This window comes from Trachurus japonicus, chromosome 12 (genome assembly GCF_045865225.1).
Source record: "Trachurus japonicus isolate A0001 chromosome 12, Traja_1.0".
Lineage (NCBI taxonomy): Eukaryota > Metazoa > Chordata > Actinopteri > Carangiformes > Carangidae > Trachurus > Trachurus japonicus.
Genome location: NC_140918.1, coordinates 3260365 through 3277065, shown reverse-complemented (window position 1 = coordinate 3277065; position 16701 = coordinate 3260365). Strand labels below are relative to the sequence as shown.

Here is a 16701-nt window from a genome sequence, read left to right as displayed (position 1 = left end):
TGAAAACTTTTGTTTTGAAAAGATCAGAAACTATTTGAGGTTAAAATCGTTCTTATTACTTTGGTCAGTGCAGGGCCGGCCCAAGCCTCCATGGGGCCCGAAGCAAAATCTTTATTTTGGTGCCCTCTATTACTGCCAATAATACTATTTCATTTTTTACTCTGTCATTACGAATCATCATATCCTGGCAGGTTTTTACCCATCTATGGTTTTTATTCTGAAATGGCACCAAATTTAACTAAAAGTGCAGCCTGGGGTTGATTTACATTTAATCTTCAAATTGATATAGTACTTGGATACTGAATGTCACCTAAAGGTCGACTAAAAGTAACAAAATAAACCAACAGACAATGCATTTACTGTAAACACATCATCTGCTTTTTAAAATTTTTACAGAAAAGTGCAACAACAATTTGAAATGCAACAATAATTTAAGTTTTTTGTAATTACGCAGTGTTTCTATAAGGATCGACAAAAGTTACGCACTACAATTTATAAAGTAACTTGCCTTTTGGGGGCCCCCCAATAGTCACGGGCCCCAAGCAGGTGCTTAGTTCGCTTAAGCCTTGGGTCGGCTCTGGGTCAGTGAACGTCTCATCTCCTGTGAGTCTCACCGTGTCTGTGTCTGTGTCCGTCCTGCAGTCTCTCCCCCCCCTCCACCTGGACGTCCATGATGAGTTCCCTCCTGCTCTCGTCCTCCGGCCTCCTGCTGGTTCTGGTTCTGCTGCAGGTTCCTCCGGTCCGGACCAGACCGGCCACCGACGACACGCACACCGACACAGGTGAGGACAGCAGGACGTCGCCAGGCAACAGGCTGATTCTTTGTTTAGTTAATCACCAACTATTAACTATCAATAATTGATTGATTAACTGAGCTCTGGAGCTGCTGAAACATTCATTAATCCATAACAAACTTTAAAGAGATTCATTGACTCGTTCTATTTTGATCTATTTTTAATCGATTCAGTTATTTATTAAAGGAATAGTTGAAATTCAGTCATTAAAGTCATTAGTGACTCGGAAGGGGAATTTGTTGTCCAATGAAAACTTTATATGAGAGTAATAGGGCCTGACACAAAAACGTCCATAAAACTACACAACAACCATTTAATATTCCTCCACACTGCTCGTCCACTGCAATCCAAGTGTCCTGAAGGGAGATAGTCCAGAGTTTACTGGAAACGACCTCATTTAGGACATTTTTACAGCCTCAACAGTCCTGTATTGAATTATTAGAGTATTAGAATATTGTATTAAATGAGGTAGTTCCCAGTAAACTCTGGACTATATCCCTTCTGGACACTTGGATTGCAGTGGACGAGCAGTGTGGAGGAATATTAAATGTTTTTTGTGTAGTTTTATGGACATTTTTTTGTGTCAGACCCTATTTTTCTGATATAAAGTTTTCATTGGACTACAAACCGGCCTCCCGGGTCTCCAGAATTGAATTGAATTTTTTGGCGAACTATTCCTTTAACCTGCAGTTTGTCATTGATTAATTATGACATCATCAGTGATTGATCAGAGTGAATATTGTTGATTCATGTAAACTAATAAAAACACTTGAAAAGTCAAGTGTGAGATAAATTAGCAATTGATCAGTTTTCTGTTGAACATGAAACATGTAGGTTGTGCTTTTACTTTGAAAGTGTAGTGTTGTAGTATGGATTCATCACTGCAAAAACTCAAAATCTTTCCAAGAATATTTTGTCTTATTTCTTGTCACAATGTCTCATCATTTCTAGTCAAAACAAATCTCTTTCCATTTAAAATAAGACTCATCACCTAAAAATTAACTTGTTTTTAGATCATTTTCACTTGTTTCAAACACATTTTCAATTGAAATAAGTAGAAAAATCTGCCAGTGAAAGCAAGTTTTATGTGTTTGTAATAAGAAAGAAAAACTTGCTCCACTATCAGATTTTTCTACTTATTTCAAGTGGAAAATTTGCTTGAAAAAAGTAAAAAGTGTCTAAAAATAAGCTGCTTTTTAATGTGATGTGTCTTATTTTAAGTAGAATGAGATTTATTTTGACTAGAAATGACATTTTGACTAGAAATAAGACAAATATTCTTGGTAAGATTTTGAGTTTTTGCAGTGCAGGTCTGAGAAACCGTATTCAATCGGTCTGAGTTACACTGCAAAAACCCAAAATCTTTCCAAGAATATTTGTCTTATTTCTAGTCAAAACTAATCTCTTTCCACTCAAAATAAGACTCATCACCTAAAAATTATCTTGTTTTTAGATCATTTTCACACAAGATTTTGAGTTTTTGCAGTGATTAAGTGCTAAAAAAATGTTTTAAAAACTTTTCTAGAAACATTTTACTTTGAAAATTCTCAATCAATCAACTGATTTCAGAAACCAAAACTCTCCGACACATGAAAATCTTCAATTTTATAAGAACTCTGAGAGAATTGATAATGATAATTGATCAGGGACTCTGTATTTATACCTGTATTGATCAGTGTGTGTGTGTGTGTGTCTGTGTGTGTGTTAGTCTTTGAAGCTCGTTGTTCTGCCGTCATCGTGTTTCATAAAAAGTTCCTCTGAGGTTTTTTGGCTGCGAAGCATCTGAAACTGGTTAGAGGGAGTTAACATGGAGCCTCGGCGCTCAGGGAGCTGGTTATGGTCTGTGTATCCTGTCCAGACAGAGCGTGTGTGTGTGTGTGTGTGTGTGTGTCGTAGCCATTCAGACTCTGTGGGTAATCACTGCTTCCAGAAAACACTCATACTCTTTCCTCAGAGTGTGTGTGTGTGTGTGTGTGTGAGTGTGTGTGCACGCCTCGACCATCTGGGCTCCAGCTGAGAACTCGTCTGTGTTTGACTCTTGTTTTTCAGCCTGTAAACTCTTGTTTTCCTTCAGAACGACTCACATCAGCTGCACATCAAACCTCTCACAACACACACACACACACACACACACACACACACACACACAAACACACACACACACACGGTATATTCTTGTGGACTCGTCTCTGTTCCTTTTTATAAAACATTTGATGTGTTTAACAGATTTAACGTTTAACACACATTCTTCACACACACTCTTCTTATATGTGTTTATGTTTTTTCTCAGCTTCAGAAACACTGAGATCAGACGTTTCCTCCGCTGGACTTGTTTTATTGTGAAAACTTGAGTGGTTTTTTTGTTTTATTCTGAAAATCCTGTGGTCGTATTGTAGTCTGGATTCATAAAACAAAATTACAAGTTCTTTTTTTAGAGTCGTCTCATTTCTTGCACCTTAAACTCTAGTCTAGTCAGTCAGACCCTCTTTTATTTTGAAAACTGGTGCATTTTGATTTATTTTGAAAACTCAAGAGGTTGTGTTGTAGTCTGGAGTCATAAAGGTTTAACAAGTGTTTATAAATCCTTTATTACAGTCGTCGTGTTACTTTTGGAAACGTTGGGGTGTTGTTTTACTTTGGAAACTCATGGGTTGTGATTTATGGAGGTAGCGCTTTTACTTTGAAAGTGTAGTGTTGTAGAATGGATTCATTAAGTGCTTAAAAACATTTATAAACTTTTCTAGAACCATTTTACTTCGAAAACTCTGGGATGTTTTTTACTTTGAAAACTCTGGAATTTAGTTTTATTTTGAAAACTCATTGATTGATTTTTTCTTTTGAAAACTCAGGAGTTGAGTTTTATTTAGAAAACTCATAGATTGAGTTTTATTTTGAAAACTCTGGGGATGTGTTTTATTTTGAAAACTCTAGAATTTAGTTTTATTTTGAAAACTCATTGATTGATTTTTTTCTTTTGGAAACTCAGGAGTTGAGTTTTATTTTGAAAACTCATTGATTGATTTTTTCTTTTGGAAACTCAGGAGTTGAGTTTTATTTTGAAAACTCAGGAGTTGAGTTTTACTTTGAAAACTCTGGGGTTGAGTTTTATTTTGAAAACTATGGGGATGTGTTCTACTGTGAAAACTTTAGATTTTAGTTTTATTTTGAAAACTCATTGATTGATTTTTTCTTTTGTAAACTCAGGAGTTGAGTTTTATTTTGAAAATTCATAGATTTGAGTTTTATTTTGAAAACTCTGCGGTTGAGTTTTACTTTGAAAACTCTAGAATTTCGTTTTATTTTATAAACTCATTGATTGATTTTTCTTTTGAAAACTCAAGACTTGAGTTTTATTTAGAAAACTCATAGATTGAGTTTTATTTTGAAAACTCTGGGGTTGAGTTTTATTTTGAAAACTCTGGGGTCGAGTTTTACTTTGAAAACTCTAGAATTAAGTTTTATTTTTGAAAACTCTAGGTTTGTGTCTTATTTTGAAAATTCACCGTTTTATGAATTTTTTTTTTCAGCCGACGCCGTCAAATCGTCTGAAGACGAAGAAGACGATGAGTCGTCGTCGGAGGAAAACAAACTCTCCAACGAGCTGTCGACGAGCAACGAGAAGCTGCAGCGTAAGTCGCCCTGACTCCGCCCCCTGTGATGTCACGGTTACCGCCTGTGATGTCATCATGTCTAACCCTCTCTGACCCCCCCACCCCCCTTTTTCTGGTTCCCATGGCGACCCCCAGCAGCGATGGCGCCTCAGTGGGTGATGCCGGACAAGATGGAGAAGCAGCTGCACGCCGTCCCCGCCAGCAAGACCGTCAAGTTCCGTTGCCAGGCGACGGGGAACCCCACGCCGTCGCTGCGCTGGTACAAGAACGGGAGAGAGTTCAGGAAGGACCAGAGGATCGGAGGCTTCAAGGTCAGTGGAGGTCTCCTGATCCAGTATTGATTATTGATTATTGGTTATTCAGTTTAATTTATTTGACAAGGGACAATGTACATTAATAAAACACTGTAAAAAACAAATGTAAATGCACCCAAGTTAGCTAAGAAAAAAGCTAGTTTTCATGGCCAGTCCCTCTGCCTGATGATAAAAGGCAACCTTAAAAAAAAAGGAACAATGAGGTAAAATACCAAAGACATATTAATAAATATACATTTATAAGACAAAACACACATTTGCGATAGCACCAAAAGACCAAAGACACATTCAGTTCACATTAATAAACATCTGTAAGGCCATAACACACGTTTGCGGTGGCACAAGGTCGTTAGTGCTCATAATATTATCAGTTCTTAGTGCTGCCGTCATAGGGCATCAACAGGATTCATTAAACAAATCACTATAACTATCTGGTTACTACATATAGGAAGATACATGACAGAATACTAAATATGCAGTACTGGTTATTTGTTATTGATTATTGATTATTGATTATTGGTTATTGGTTATTGATGATTGATTATTGATTATTGGTTATTGATCCAGATCAGAGACCACATGTGGACTCTCATCATGGAGTCGGTGGTTCCGTCGGACAAAGGGAACTACACCTGCGTGGTGGAGAACGAGTACGGCAGCATCAAGCACACATACCTGCTGGACGTCGTCGGTGAGGAGAAACACTCTTCCTCTCTTCTTCCTCTACTTCTTGCTCCTCTTCTGTTCTCCTTCTCTTCTTCCGCTCTTCTCCTTCTTCCTCTGTTCTTCTTCTTCTCCTTCTGTTCTCTTCTTTTTCTTCTTCTTGCTCCTCTTCTGTTCTTCTTCTTTTCCTCTGTTGTTGTTGTTCTTTTTCTCTTCTTCTTCTTCCTCTGTTGTTCTTCTCTTCCTCTTTTTCTTCTTCTCTTCTCTTTCTTCCTCTGTTGTTGTCTTCTACTTCTGTTCTCTTTCTTCTATTCTTCTTCTGTTCTTCTTTTCATCTGTTGTCCTTCTTCCTCTTCTTCAACTTCTTGTACTTCTATTATCCTTCCTCTCTTCTTCTTTTACTTCTTTTCTCCTTCTCCTCTTTTTCTGTTCTCTTTCTTCCTCTTCTTCTCCTCCTACATCTTCTGTTCTTCTCATTCTTCTTCCTCTACTCGTTCTTTTTCCTCTCCTGTTCTTATTCATATTCTTCCTCTTCTCCTTCCTCTTATTCCCCCTTTTGTTCTTTTTTTCCTCTTCCGTTCTTACCGTTCTTCCTCCTCTTCTGTTCTTCTCCTCCTTCTTTGTCTTCTCTTTCTTCTTCTTCTTCCTCTACTCGTTGTTTTTCCTCTTCTGTTCTTATTCTTCCTCTTCTTCTTCTTCTTTTTCTCCTTCTGCCTCTTCTGTTCTAATGCTGCGTTCAAAACAACTCGGGATTCCCAACTTGGAAATTTCTGATTTCCGACATCATTGCTGCAGGAACTCGGGAGAAAAAAACATGGCTACCTGAAGGAAGTTTGGCGTATTGTGGCTCATCGCTGAATATGAAAAATAAATGCAGCAGTAAATGATGTTTATTCTGGAGGAGAGGAGACGCTGCAGATGAGTGCACATATAATGTTACAGCCTTGATAACAGTTAAACCTTATTCCCGTCACATACGAGGAACCACAATTTCACACCATACAACAATCACAGCTTAATATAAACGTATTTCATATAGGCTACTGCAATAATACACAAAAATATGCATTAAAACATAAACAAATAAATAAAAATGTCTAAATTCTAACCGTTTAAGACGAGGGCATGACGCCATGTTTTGATGTTGTCGTGATGTGAAGTGGGAAAGTCGGGGCTCTGATACGATACCCGAGTTTCCGACCTGTAATTTCCGAGTTCAGCGCCGTTCAATTCATTTTTTACAACGCGGAGCTCGTTTTTTTCCGACTTCCGAGTTGTCTTGAACGCAGCATTATTATTCTTCCCCTTCTTGTTCTTCCTCCTCCTTCATTTCTCTTTCTTCTCCTCTTCTTCTTTTTCTCCTTCTTCCTCTGTTCTTCCTCTTCTGTTCTCCTCCTCCTTCTTCTTTGTTTTCTCTTTCTCCTTCCTCCTCTGTCCTCCTCCTCTCCCCGTGACGTCGTCGTCTCCCGTTTCCCTGTAAACACAGAAACACTCTGTTGTTGTTTTAAGGTTCGAACCCTCTGGACTCAAACTGTGGTGGCAGCGATGATGATGATGATGATGATGAGAAAACCGTACAGATGTGGAACCAGATGTTGATCTCTGTTTTTTCTGTCACTTCCTGTCTGCAGAGCGCTCTCCTCACCGGCCCATCCTGCAGGCCGGGCTGCCGGCCAATCAGACGGCCGTCGTCGGGAGCAACGTGGAGTTTGTGTGTCGCGTGTTCAGCGACCCGCAGCCGCACATCCAGTGGCTGAAACACATCACCATCAACGGCAGCAGAGAGGGGCCGGACGGACACCGCTACGTCCTCGTCCTCAAGGTCAGCTCACCTACATCATTATTACTACGTGTTGTTAAAGGGATACGCCAACATTTTTTTTTCACTCCCGAGTCCATGACCAGACACCATCCTTTCCACTGTGCGTGCAGTAACAAGGGAGATAGAGCCGTATCGCCCGTAATTAGCTTAGCTCAAACACTGGAAGTGTATGGGTAGTGTTAGCCTGCCTCCACCTATAGTCGCTAATTAGCTTAGCTCAAACACTGGAAGTGTATGGGTAGTGTTAGCCTGCCTCCACCTAAAGTCATCAGAGAAACTCTTCAGCAACTCTAAAGGGAAACCGGCGGGCCGATCTTGGTCTCAGAGCTGACAAAACTCTCCGGTAAGGCATCTTGAGCGGTCAAATGCCGCTAACGGGACGAGATCAGTCAAAACGGAGGGTTCAAGCAAAGACGGTTTATTTTGGTTCAAGCTAGCTTCATCGAGGGTAGGTTAGCTTCCTATTTCAAAGTAAAAGCACAAATTCTATCGTCATGGTTTTCTGTATGTAAAGGGCAACGGGTGTTTTATTTTGTGAAAGTAACCGGAAGTGCGTTGGTCACAACGGCTAGCTTGAGTAGCGCCGAATTCGTCCGAACAAAATAGTAAACAGCTGGTATTTAGACAAATTAACGACACACTGCTGATCTAAACGGCTACTTTCTCACCTAAACATGTTTGAAATGTGGATAAAGTGGAGTTTAGAGCTAAAATGAAATCAGCTTCTGACTGCTGATTTCAGCTCGGGTAGGAGGCAGGCTAACACTACCCATACACTTCCAGTGTTTGAGCTAAGCTAATTACGGGTGTCAGCCAATATTGGCTGACTGTTTTCTAAAGTGATCCAATAAAAAAGAATAGAGCCGATTTCAGAATAAAACACTCAGAGAAACCAAATTCTGCAAGTTGTTGGATGGATGGTGGGTCCAGGTGGTGAGGGGGCGGGGTTTTGTTGTCACAAAGTGACAGAAAGTCCTGACGGCTGGTTTTAAGGCTCAATTTTTTAAATACAGATTTATTATTGATTATATTTATTAATTTATTTAATTTACCAACCAAAACAGTTATAGTTTTTTATTGCTTATTTCTTACATTTACAACTTATATATTCATATCACAATCTGTACTGTATGACGCTTTAAACTTACAGTATAACTTCCATTACATTACATATGAAACACAACCTTTCAAAATAAATGTCAGCTCAGTGTGTGTGTGTGATGGATCTCCTGGTGGTTGAGCCTCTCGTCATTATTTTGCGTGCCGCCGGTTCAATTCCTCCGAGTGAAGCCACATCAGTGAAGTTGTTGTGGCTTCGTGATGAAAGACGCTCCGAGTGGTTTCTCTGTCTCGCGGTCAGAATCCAGCGTCCGGCGTCCGGCCAGCGTCCAATCAGAGGAGAGAGATGAGGATGAGGATCAGATTAGAAACAGAAGAAGTTTCTTCAATTCAGTTCAATTTGTTTCTTTTTCTCCGTGGAGTCGAGTTTCACCGAGCAGGAAACTTCCCTCAATTATCTCCCACTTCTTCCTACAAATTAAAGGTCGAGTTTCCCTGTAAACACGCGGAGCTTCTGTTTACGTCCACTGATCCAGAGACAAACAACATGTTGAAGACATTTCCCTCTTCTACAAACAACCGAGGGTTTAGTCCCCTCATTGTTTCCATCCTGAAAACCTCTTCTCCTTCTTCTACTTCTGTTCTTTTCTTTTCTTTCTCTTCTTTTTCTCCTTCTCCTCCTTCTTCTGTTCTTTTCCTTCTGTTCTTTTTCTCCTCCTTCTGTTCTTTTCCTTCTCCTTCTTCCATTCTTTTCCTTCTCCTTCTTCCATTCTTTTCCTTCTCCTTCCATTCTTTTCCTTCTCCTTCCATTATTTTCCTTTTCCTTCTGTTCTTTTCCTTCTCATTCTTCTGTTCTTTTCCTCCTTCTGTTCTTTTCCTTCTTCTCCGTCTGTTCTTTTCCTTCTCCTTCCATTATTTTCCTTCTCTTTCTCCTTCTTCCATTCTTTTCCTTCTCTTTCTCCTTCTTCCATTCTTTTCCTTCTACTACTTCTTCTTCCATTCTTTTCCTTCTCCTTCTCCTTCTTCCATTCTTTTCCTTTTCCTTCCCCTTCTTCCATTCCTCTCCTTCTCCTTCTTCCATTCTTTTCCTTCTCCTTCTTCCATTCTTTTCCGTCTACTTCTTCTTCCATTCTTTTACTCCTTCTTCCATTCTTTTCCTTCTCCTTCTGTTCTTTTCCTTCTCCTTCTTCTGTTCTTTTCCTCCTTCTGTTCTTTTCCTTCTTCTCCGTCTGTTCTTTTCCTTCTCCTTCTTCCATTCTTTTCCTTCTCCTTCTGTTCTTTTCCTTCTCCTTCTTCTGTTCTTTTCCTCCTTCTGTTCTTTTCCTTCTTCTCCGTCTGTTCTTTTCCTTCTCCTTCTTCCATTCTTTTCCTTCTCTTTCTCCTTCTTCCATTCTTTTCCTTTTCCTTCTCCTTCTTCCATTCTTTTCCTTCTACTACTTCTTCCATTCTTTTCCTTCTCCTTCTTCCATTCTTTTCCTTTTCCTTCCCCTTCTTCCATTCCTCTCCTTCTCCTTCTTCCATTCTTTTCCTTCTCCTTCTTCCATTCTTTTCCGTCTACTTCTTCTTCCATTCTTTTACTCCTTCTTCCATTCTTTTCCTTCTCCTTCTGTTCTTTTCCTTCTCCTTCTTCTGTTCTTTTCCTCCTTCTGTTCTTTTCCTTCTTCTCCATCTGTTCTTTTCCTTCTACTTCTTCTTCCATTCTTTTCCTTCTCCTTCTTCCATTCTTTTCCTTCTTCTTCCATTCTTTTCCTTCTCCTTCCATTATTTTCCTTTTCCTTCTGTTCTTTTCCTTCTCATTCTTCTGTTCTTTTCCTCCTTCTGTTCTTTTCCTTCTTCTCCGTCTGTTCTTTTCCTTCTCCTTCTTCCATTCTTTTCCTTCTCTTTCTCCTTCTTCCATTCTTTTCCTTTTCCTTCTCCTTCTTCCATTCTTTTCCTTCTACTACTTCTTCCATTCTTTTCCTTCTCCTTCTTCCATTCTTTTCCTTTTCCTTCCCCTTCTTCCATTCCTCTCCTTCTCCTTCTTCCATTCTTTTCCTTCTCCTTCTTCCATTCTTTTCCGTCTACTTCTTCTTCCATTCTTTTACTCCTTCTTCCATTCTTTTCCTTCTCCTTCTGTTCTTTTCCTTCTCCTTCTTCTGTTCTTTTCCTCCTTCTGTTCTTTTCCTTCTTCTCCGTCTGTTCTTTTCCTTCTCCTTCTTCCATTCTTTTCCTTCTCCTTCTGTTCTTTTCCTTCTCCTTCTTCTGTTCTTTTCCTCCTTCTGTTCTTTTCCTTCTTCTCCGTCTGTTCTTTTCCTTCTCCTTCTTCCATTCTTTTCCTTCTCCTTCTGTTCTTTTCCTTCTCCTTCTTCTGTTCTTTTCCTCCTTCTGTTCTTTTCCTTCTTCTCCGTCTGTTCTTTTCCTTCTACTTCTTCTTCCATTCTTTTCCTTCTCCTTCTTCCATTCCTCTCCTTCTCCTTCTTCCATTCTTTTCCTTCTACTACTTCTTCTTCCATTCTTTTCCTTCTACTACTTCTTCTTCCATTCCTCTCCTTCTCCTTCTTCCATTCTTTTCCTTCTACTACTTCTTCTTCCATTCTTTTTTTCCTTCTTCTTCTTTTCCTTCTTCTTCCATTCTTTTCCTTTTTCTTCTCCCTCTCCTTCTTCTCCTTCTTCCGTTCTTTTCTGTCATCTTATGTTCTTTTCCTTCTTCTCTGTTTTCTTCTCCTTATCCTTCTTCTTTTCCTTCTTCTCCTTCTTATTCTCTGTCTTCTTCTTTTCCTCCACCTTCTTCCATCCTCCTCCTTCTTCCCTCCTTCTTCTGTTTTCCGTGTTGTTGCTTGTTGTCACCACAGTAAAAACCTGCAGCAGGAATTTGAATCTGAGATGAGAAGCGTCTCCACAGGCCGTTTAACTTCCTGCTGCTGGAAACAACCGACTCTCCACAGACATGAAATGATTTATGAAACTTCAGATTTTTACTTTAAACTCAGAGTTCAGTTTATTTGATGTGATCTGAGTTATGTTTCTGTAGAGAGAGAGAAGCAGCGGGACAGTTGACGCTGAGCGATGAGCTGCTGACTCAGCACAAAATAACAGTTTTTTTATCCCCCAATATCAGCTGAAATATGCATTTTATTTTTAAAGTTTTCACTGCTGTGATACAGACTTTTGTCTGTGAACAGAATAACTCAATGTTAAAGCCATAATCCCTATAGTCATAGCAGTAGGTTCGTTACCTTTAATTGTCGGTGCAAGCTGTTTTTAGAACGGCGGAGCAGAGCCGTGAGCTGCTCAGAGCTACGCTACGGAGGCTCATTATGGGATTTCTTGGTTTCCCTCATCAAACTCATCAAATACACAATCCAACAACTCCACAACGCTCTGGTGGACAAGTTGTGACCTGCACATTCACCACGCTATGAGATAATAACACAACGTTACCAGACAGAGTTGTTTTAGAGGGAAATACAGAGACTGTTGATGAAAAACTGCCCCTGAAGGCAACACGCATCAGCGGTTTTGCATGAATTTCCCTCTAAAACAACTCTGTGTGGTAACGTTGTGTTATTATCTCATAGCGTGGTGAATGTGCAGGTCACAACTTGTCCACCAGAGCGTTGTGGAGTTGTTGGATTGTGTATTTGATGAGTTTGATGATGTTATTCATATTGTTTAACCCCAAATTAAACACAATGAGATGTGGGAATAAAATAATGACATCAGTAGTGGTGGTTTTATTCTGAAATACTGAGCTTCCTGTGTGTGTGTGTGTGTGTGTGTCCGTCAGACTGCAGGTGTGAACACCACCGATAAGGAGATGGAGGTTCTGACGCTGAGGAACGTCTCCCTGGACGACGCCGGCGAGTACACCTGTCTGGCGGGAAACTCCATCGGCGTGTCGCACCACTCGGCCTGGCTCACCGTGGTCGACGGTGGGTGGAGCCTCGCGCTGTCAATCAACCAATCAATCAATCAATCAATCAATCAATCAATCAATCAATCAATCAATCAACCAATCAACCAATCAATCAATCAATCAATCAATCATCTGTCTCTTGCTATATTCGAAACCGCATACTGCTAGTACGTAGGCCTACTGATTTGGCCAGTATGCAAACGAAAGCAAAAAAATTCCCGGATGTCGTACTGATTTGGAAAATATCTCCAGTATCTGACCAGTCTACATTGCGTACTGTATCCCACAATGCAATGCACCCCTGACGTCTAACCGTAACCAAAGACGGTTTAAAGTATCTTTAAAAAAAAAAAAGTAGTGAAGTATCTTTACCGTGTACCGTAACCATGTTATATATAGTTTAATAAAATAAAACTTAATGCAGACTGATCGATTCATTGTAAAACATTTATTTATTTGTTTTTGTAAATGTGGTGATTTCTGTCCGTAGGCTCCAGAGCCCCGAGGCAGCGCTGCTCTTCCGTCCAATACACACAGGAAGCTTCACTTTACATTCAAACTAACTAATGCTACTGATACAGGTGTTAGATTTCATCAATGGGACCAACATTTATCTCCTAAAAATAATTTAACCAGCCGGTGGTAAACCTCTAAAAACCTGCGTTTTCTCCCCCGGGATGACGACGGAGGTTGGCCGGCCGAGCAGCTCCCCAGAGTGGCTGGCTGCCTCTGTGATGTTGCGGTTGTTGCGGAGCTTCACTTCTCCGAAAAACATCGGAGCAGACTTCTAAACAGCCGTCATTTGGATGAACTGGCCGTATATTTGATTTGATAATTACTTTCTCACATGAAAAAATATTAAAACATAATAAAGTTACATAATAACAGCACTAGAGCGGGAAATTAAACAGCTTTTCGCCTGTTTCACAGCTACTGCTACCGGTTGCTGCAAAATGCATTCTGGGTAACTTGTATACTGCATACTGTGGTGTGTAGTAGCAGACTGAATCCCACATTCAGTATGCAGTATACAGTACATATAACGCAGTATGTAGTAGGCAGTGCAGTAGTATGCGGTTTAGAAAACAGCCTCTGTGTGTCTGTAATCACCTGACTGACTGACTGACTCCCCCCCCCTCCCTCCCCCTCAGACCTGCCCCCCTCCCCCCTCCCCTCGCAGGCCTACCTGGAGATCTTCATCTACTGCCTCGGCTTCTTCATCATCATCATCCTCACCGCCACGGCCGTCGTGTGCCGGCTCTGCTGCGCCCCGAAGAAGAGCGACTTCAGCAGCCAGCTCGCCGTGCAGAAGCTGGCCAAGAGCATCCCGCTGAGGAGACAGGTGAGATTAAGTCGACTCAGTGCCTTTTTAATTTAAATATATTTAGTATGTCTTGTATGTATGAATAGAAAATTCAGTTATATAACAAAATAATAACTCTCTATAATCAAAGACACAAATTCAGACAGGCGTCTCAACTTGCTTTATTATAATAATTTCTCTTTGACAAGTCTCAGTGGTACAAAAATAACTTTAAAATCTCTGAAATAAATAGTCCACTATCAGAAAATCAACCTGTAACAAAATACTAGCTCTCTTTTCAAGTCTTAAGGGGATGGTCCAACATTTCGGCAAATGGGAGTAGGTTCATTACTTTTACAGTAATTATCGGGCGTCTCTGCCCCGCGGATCTCAAAACAATACGCACCGATAATTAAAGGTAATGTATTTAACGAAATGTTGAACTATCCCTTTAAAGACTTTAAAGATGTCATTTCTGAAACTAGAAAACCTCAAATTTTCTGGCAACCTCTCATATCACAGTTTGAAAACATTTGAAATCTATTCCACTAGATTAAAATATGAGAGGCTAAACCTAATGAACAGCTCTACTTTGCTTTATGTATATGTGTAATCTTCATACAGTTACATGGATAAATGATTTATGAACTTTCTTTCCCTTTTTTTTCTTCCATTATCATTGTTATTTTTTCTTTTATTATTCTATTTTATATCTATTTTGTTTGAAAAAAATAACGAAAGACAAAAAAAACACTTGGTTACGACTTAAATGACATCTAAAGAAGACTTGTAAACCAAAGTGGAATAAAGAAATATATATATATAGCAACAAAAAAAGATGGCCGCCCCCTCTCTACGCCTCCCCCCTCCTCCCATCATGCATCAGTGCGTGTGACCACCTGTGTGTGTGTGTCTCCTGTGTGTGCAGGTGTCGGTGGAGTCGTCGTCCTCGCTGCAGTCGGCCATGTGTCTGATGCGTCAGTCCCGTCTGTCCAGCGCCGCCACCACCATCCTGGCCGGGGTGTCTGAGTACGAGCTGCCCTACGACCCGGCCTGGGAGCTGCCCCGGGACCGGTACGACCACGGCCTTCACACGACCTTCACACGACCTTCACACGACCTTTACATAACCTTCACATGACCTTCACATGACCTTCACATGACCTTTACATGACCTTCACTTCACCAACACGCTGCTTATACATGAACTGATGTTTTATATCGAAGAGGTTTTTATTCCCACATTTGTTTGAAGTGTCTTTACACAGCTGAGTGTTGGCAGTGTTGGGCACGTTACTTTGAAAAAGTAATTAGTAATAGTTACTTGTTACTTTCCCCAAAAAATACTAGTTACTACATGATAAAAGTAATTAATTACAAGGAAAGTAACTATTGCGTCAAATTACTTGGACTTCCCTCCCTAACCTACTGTTTATCTAACTACTGCACTAACCAACTCACCCAGTATTCCTCTTTTCCAACCAGTTGATGGACTGCAAAAAATGTGTATATAATGTCCTACACTTAAAGGGATAGTTCAACATTTTGTCAAATTGGCCCATTGCCATAATCCCTATAGTCATATCAGTAGGTTAGTTATCTTTAATTGTCGGTGTAAGCTATTTTTAGAATGGCGGAGCAGAGCCGTGAGCTGCTCAGAGCTACGCTACGGAGGCTCATTATGGGATTTCTTGGTTTCCCTCATCAAACTCATCAAATACACAATCCAACAACTCCACAACGCTCTGGTGGACAAGTTGTGACCTGCACATTCACCACGCTATGAGATAATAACACAACGTTACCACACAGAGTTGTTTTAGAGGGAAATTCATGCAAAACTGCTGATGCGCGTTGCCTTCAGGGACAGTTTTTCATCAACAGTCTCTGTATTTCCCTCTAAAACAACTCTGTGTGGTAACGTTGTGTTATTATCTCATAGCGTGGTGAATGTGCAGGTCACAACTTGTCCACCAGAGCGTTGTGGAGTTGTTGGATTGTGTATTTGATGAGTTTGATGATGAGGGAAACCAAGAAATCCCATGAGCCTCCGTAGCGTAGCTCTGAGCAGCTCACGGCTCTGCTCTGCCGTTCTAAAAATAGCTTGCACCGACAATTAAAGGCAACAAACCTATATACTGCTATGACTATAGGGATTATGGCAATGGGCCAATTTGCCAAAATGTTGAACTAACCCTTTAAACGGGAGTATTATTTAGTGACGGGACGTGTGTGTGTGTGTGTGTGTGTGTGTGTGTCAGGCTGACGCTGGGGAAGCCTCTGGGTGAAGGCTGCTTCGGTCAGGTCGTCCTCGCCGAGGCCGTCGGCATCGACAGGAACAAACCGACTCGTCTCAACAAGGTCGCCGTCAAGATGCTGAAAGGTCAGAACCTCATGGTTTTCAAAATAAAACACAACCACACAGTTTTCAAAATAAGACACATCATCGAAATTTGTCCCTTCGATGAGACACATTCCCTGGATTTTTCAAAATAAGACGCACAACCCTATAGTTTTCAAAATAAAACACAACCACACAGTTTTCAAAATTAGACACATCATCGAAATTTGTCCCTGAGACACATTCCTTGGATTTTTCAAAATAAGACACACAACCCTACAGTTTTTCATAATAAAACACGGCCCAGAGTTGTCAAAATGAAACGCAGACCTATAATTTCCAAAATAATACGTCAGGGTTTTCACATTAAATCACAACCACACAGTTTTCAAAATAAGACACATCATTGAAATTTGTCCCTTAGATGAGACACATTCTTTGAATTTTTCAAAATAAGACGCACACAACCCTACAGTTTTCAAAATAAAACACAACCGCACAGTTTTCAAAATAAGACACATCATCGAAATTTGTCCCTTTTTAGATGAGACACATTCCCTGGATTTTTCAAAATAAGACACACACACAACCCTACATTTTTCAAAATAAAACACAACCGCACAGTTTTCAAAATAAGACACATCATCGAAATTTGTCCCTTAGATGAGACACATTCCCTGGATTTTTCAAAATAAGACACACAACCCTACAGTTTTCAAAATAAAACACAACCGCACAGTTTTCAAAATAAGATACATTATCGAAATTTGTCCCTTTTAGATGAGACACATTCCTTGGATTTTTCAAAATAAGACGCACACAACCCTACATTTTTCATAATAAAACACAACCCAGAGTTGTCAAAATAAAACACAGACCTATAATTTTCAAAATAAAAC

General features: G+C 40.1%; 1 protein-coding gene across 2 annotated transcripts in view; it reads left to right on the top strand.

The window, feature by feature from the left end:
- The first annotated feature begins 662 nt into the window (after positions 1-662).
- fgfr1b (fibroblast growth factor receptor 1b) overlaps positions 663-16701 on the top strand; it is a 22286-nt gene continuing 6247 nt past the window's right edge. Inside the window, exons 1-9 of one of the 2 annotated variants that reach the window (XM_085792612.1) lie at positions 663-782; positions 4322-4423; positions 4541-4716; positions 5287-5410; positions 7014-7204; positions 12030-12174; positions 13310-13500; positions 14390-14535; positions 15723-15844. In XM_085792612.1, the coding sequence (XP_085648738.1) occupies positions 671-782; positions 4322-4423; positions 4541-4716; positions 5287-5410; positions 7014-7204; positions 12030-12174; positions 13310-13500; positions 14390-14535; positions 15723-15844 (1309 nt within the window). In that variant the 5' untranslated portion in view covers positions 663-670. The remainder of the gene's footprint in view (positions 783-4321; positions 4424-4540; positions 4717-5286; positions 5411-7013; positions 7205-12029; positions 12175-13309; positions 13501-14389; positions 14536-15722; positions 15845-16701) is intronic. The other variant, XM_085792613.1, reaches the window with a different exon arrangement.